Source organism: Cydia splendana, chromosome 6, assembly GCF_910591565.1.
Source record: "Cydia splendana chromosome 6, ilCydSple1.2, whole genome shotgun sequence".
NCBI classification, from domain to species: Eukaryota; Metazoa; Arthropoda; class Insecta; order Lepidoptera; family Tortricidae; genus Cydia; species Cydia splendana.
In genome coordinates, this window is record NC_085965.1 from 860,278 (window position 1) to 864,843 (window position 4,566).

At 39.3% G+C, this 4,566-nt stretch overlaps 1 protein-coding gene across 1 annotated transcript; it reads left to right on the plus strand.

Moving 5' to 3' along the window:
• Positions 1–304: 304 nt before the first annotated feature.
• LOC134791211 (uncharacterized) lies at positions 305–2,547 on the plus strand. The gene has a single exon (XM_063762185.1). The coding sequence runs from the start codon at positions 692–694 to the stop codon at positions 2,072–2,074; it is 1,383 nt and encodes a 460-aa protein (XP_063618255.1). The 5' UTR covers positions 305–691; the 3' UTR covers positions 2,075–2,547.
• Positions 2,548–4,566: the final 2,019 nt, after the last annotated feature.

Consider the following 4,566-nt stretch of genomic DNA (forward strand, 5'->3'; position numbering starts at 1 on the left):
CAAGTCTGGGGTTGGAGTCGGAACCTACCAACCTGAATTCGCATGCTCCGCTTCGTTCCGGAAGGTTCCCGTGCTGGATCCGGAACCCTTTTTTTTTAAGACGGCCACCTCCAAGTTCGACGTTCTGCGACGTAGTGCAGGGAAGTGACCCCTATCAAGGACTCGTTTCACCACTGTTAATTGCCAGCTCAGAAAAGATCCACGACCTTGTCTTTCCTTTAGTTTTTTTTATTTTTTTAAAATTATATTTCGTAAAATTTACTCTGGTTAGTTTTCTTTCGTCTCATTTTTCAATCTACCTACTTCATGCGACGCTAAACGTCACATTGGCGCCCATACTGGTTATTTCTGAGCTGTGCATTATTGAAGCAAGTCCTTGGCCTTTTTCTCCTCTTGGTTTTCATTGGTGTTGGTGGCTTTCTAATATTAGCACTTGTAATTCATCTAGTTTTTAAGTCTGATTTGAGCAGTTGTTTGGTACGTGGTTGTCAGTTTCTCACTTCATATAGTTATAGCAAAATTCTTGTTTAAAAAAAAAAAAAAAAAAAAAAACACTACACTTCACTTATTCCGATTTAAAATAATTTTAAAATTCTATCGTATCTCACATTCCACTTACTTAGCAACTAAACCTAACTGCTTTTTAATCAATTGTAATCAAAACACACACTTTTTACGTTAAGATTTAAACATGTCGTACCCAATTAAATATTTGTCACTACAAAAAGCTGAGCTTGAATATGAGGTGATCCTTAGAGGTGGTTCAACTGGTTCGGTGCAGGACCTCCGAAGCCAGATAGTAAAATTGGCCATACCTCCTGAGGACATTTTGGAATCACATTTAGAGCCTGCGGTTGACCTTGATGCTGTTAAAGACAGTCTAACAAAATCCCAAACGATGCTAGCATCCCTCAAATCTAAATTTGATAAGACCCTGTTCTTGCGTACCGAAAATCTACTACACCACATATATCACAGATTAAGGCGTATCTCAAACGTTAGTGCCACGTTAGTTGACCAGCACAAAAATTATTGCACTACCTTTAACAATCAATACAAAGAAATTACGACGTTGAGGCCGGCATCAACCTCAAATGCAAATGCAGTCTCAGTTTTGGAACCTGAAGCTACGGCGGTACTCCACTGTGATCGTAACCTGACTTCTGACTTGGCAAAACTAAAGTACTCTGGAAAAGCCTGCGTTTTTTCTTTCATTCAAAGAGTTGAAGAATTCGTAGAGGTTAGGAATATATCAAAGGATCGTGTATTGAAGTTTGCCTACGAGATTTTCACTGATGACGCATTACATTGGTTCCGTTGCAATAAAGAAAGTTTTCAAAGCTGGGACGATGTCGTCGTCCTATTAAAAAAAGACTTTAGTCCAAAGAATTACGACTATCGCCTGACTAATGAAATAAAATATCGTACGCAAGGGGAACAAGAAAACATTTCTATTTACTTGTCTATTATGCATGGCATGTTTTCGCGATTGGTTAAACCGTTGTCTGAGGAAGAAAAACTCGAAATTATCTTACATAACATCCGGCCATGTTATGCCAGCACCTTAGCCGCTTCACCTGAGATCAAGGACCTAAAGACATTAAAAACCCTTTGCACAAACTATGAGGACATTCAGTCACGCTTATCCTTGTTTCATGAACCGCCTAGGGTGACTTCTGAGACTCTAGCCCCAGAATTTGCCTACACTAAATATCATAAAAATAATATCTACTACACAAATAAAAACTACCAAAATACAAATTCAAATGAAAAACAGAAAAACTACTATAATCAAAACAAATATCCTAACTACTCGAGCTCTTACAACTACAACAAATCTAAAACTACAGAGGAAAAGCCTACTACTACTAATGCTGTACAAGCGACAGCAAACAGTACAAAAAATGTCAACACTGCTAGTAACTCGCGTAAGTACTGTCCTAGGTGTCGCACTGATACACACTCTTTGAAAGAATGCAAACAGCCACACTTCCCTATCTGTTTTAAATGTGGTAATAAAGGTGTACGCTATCCTGATTGTAAATCCTGTAATCCTAAAGATGCAAAAAACTAAATTCAGTGGATTGTAGTGTACATAATCTTTCTAAAAAATCTAGTGAAAACTTTAGTGATTCAGAGTGGAAATCTTGGCTCAACTTCATATCTAAATTTTTCACTTGCTATTCAGTCACTGCAATCCACGATTCAGATAATATACATAACAGACCGTATGTCTCAGTTCAGATTAATGGTAAAACTATCCATGGTTTGTTAGATACGGGTAGTGGTTATACAATTCTAGGTAATAACTATCATAAAGTTTTCTTGGATGCGGGTTTCAAGCTCAACAGTACGGATACGATAAATTTATTCGCAGCTGGCAGGCATAGACTAAACAATATTGGTATGATCAATCTGCCTGTCTCGTTCTTAGATCAAACCCACATCTTGAAGGCCTACGTCGTACCAGAAGTCGAAAACTCCTTGATATTAGGCATGGACTTCTGGAGAATTTTCGAATTGTTTCCTAAAAAACTAGATTCCGTAATTTTACATAGGGATGTTGATAAATTAGCCTCTCTATCACTAGACCCTCAACCTACACACTTATGTGACTATGATCATCTTTCGCCTGAGCAAAAAGTTACGGCTGATCATATCACTGCGCAGTTTCGTAACATTTCATATGAAGAACGTGGTCTAGGCCGCACTTCTCTAATTGCTCACAATATAGATACCGGTAATGCTGTTCCTGTTCGACAAAGATACTACAGAATGTCTCCTGAAAAACAAAGAATACTAAACACTCAGCTTGATGAAATGTTGCGTGAAAACGTGGTAGAACCTTGCGAGAGCCCTTGGTCGTCCCCTGTTCTGTTGACACCTAAAAAAAATGGCGAAATGAGATTCTGCTTAGATAGCCGTAAATTGAATGCAGTTACCATCAAGGATGCTTACAGTATTCCATACATTTCTGAGATACTCGACAATCTGCGTGACGCTAAATATCTCTCTAGTTTAGACTTGTCAAAGAGTTTTTGGCAAATTCCTATTAAGGAAGAAGACCGGTGTAAAACGGCGTTTTATATTCCTTCGCGTGGTACCTTTCAGTTTGTTTCTATGCCCTTTGGCTTAACCAATGCTCCAGCGACGCAACAACGACTGGTTGATATGTTGTTCTATGGGCCTGATTTTGAGCATAAAGTCTTTGTCTACATCGACGACATTATCATTGTCTCATCGACCTTTGAAGAACATATCTCCCTATTAGTTAGAGTTCTAGAGAAACTTAAAATGGCAAACTTAACCATTGGTTACCAAAAGTGTCAATTCTTCAGAAATAGACTGAGTTATTTAGGATATGTAGTAGATGGAAATGGACTACAACCGAACCCAGAAAAGATTGAGGCAATCATTAACTATCCAACTCCTACTAATCGCAAGGAAGTTCGTCGGTTTATTGGAACGGCATCATGGTATCGCCGTTTTATTCCAAATTTCAGTTCTATAGCTGCACCTCTAAATAAACTTACTTCACAAGCTAAAAACTCACCCCCTTTTAACTGGTCTACCGATGCTGAAGTCGCCTTCCGTACGCTAAAGGAAGCCTTAGTATCTTCTCCTATATTGTCGTGCCCGGATTATACGCAGCCGTTCCAAGTGCATACAGATGCGAGCGATTACGGCGTGGGTGCGGTCCTGACACAGGTCATAGACAATCAAGAGAAGGTTATAGCGTACATGAGTAAGTCTCTCTCTAACCAAGAGCGTAACTACAGCGCAACAGAACGAGAGGCACTTGCAGTACTTACAGCGATTGAACACTGGAGGTGCTACTTGGAGAACGGCAAAAAGTTCGTCGTGTATACCGATCACTCGTCACTTAAGTGGTTTCTAAATCTAAATAATCCCACGGGTCGTTTAGCCCGTTGGGGAGTTCGTATGTCCTCATTCAACTTTGAGATCAAGCATCGTCGTGGCTCAGAAAATGTAGTACCAGACAGTCTCTCCCGTTCTGTTGCTATTGCCGAGATTGATGAGATCCCAACTAGTCCTGACATGTTTTATTCTACAAGCGACTCGTGGTATCTAAATATTTACAATGGTTGCCAAAACACTCCTACTTCATTTTTAAATTACAAAGTAACTAACGGCAGACTATTTAGGTTTAAAAAAAGTCTAAATCCTTTAACTCGAGAGTTCGAGTGGAAAGAAGTCATTCCCCTCGAATTTAGACTCGACATTATTAGTAAAAATCATTCAGAACCTACCGCTGGCCACTTTGGCATATATAAAACACATAAACGGCTTTCTTTAAACTACTTCTGGCAGGACATGCATCGCGATGTAGTTAAATTTGTTTCTAATTGTGATATTTGCTGTGCTCACAAGCATGCTACTCATGCTACTCTAGGCATTATGGGCCGTCCTAAAGACTGCTCACGCCCTTTTCAAATGTTAAGCATGGATCTCATAGGTCCCCTACCCCCATCGAGAAAACAGAACACTTTTATATTTGTTGTGACATGCTGTTTCTCGAAGTACTGTTTATTATTTCCCATTCGT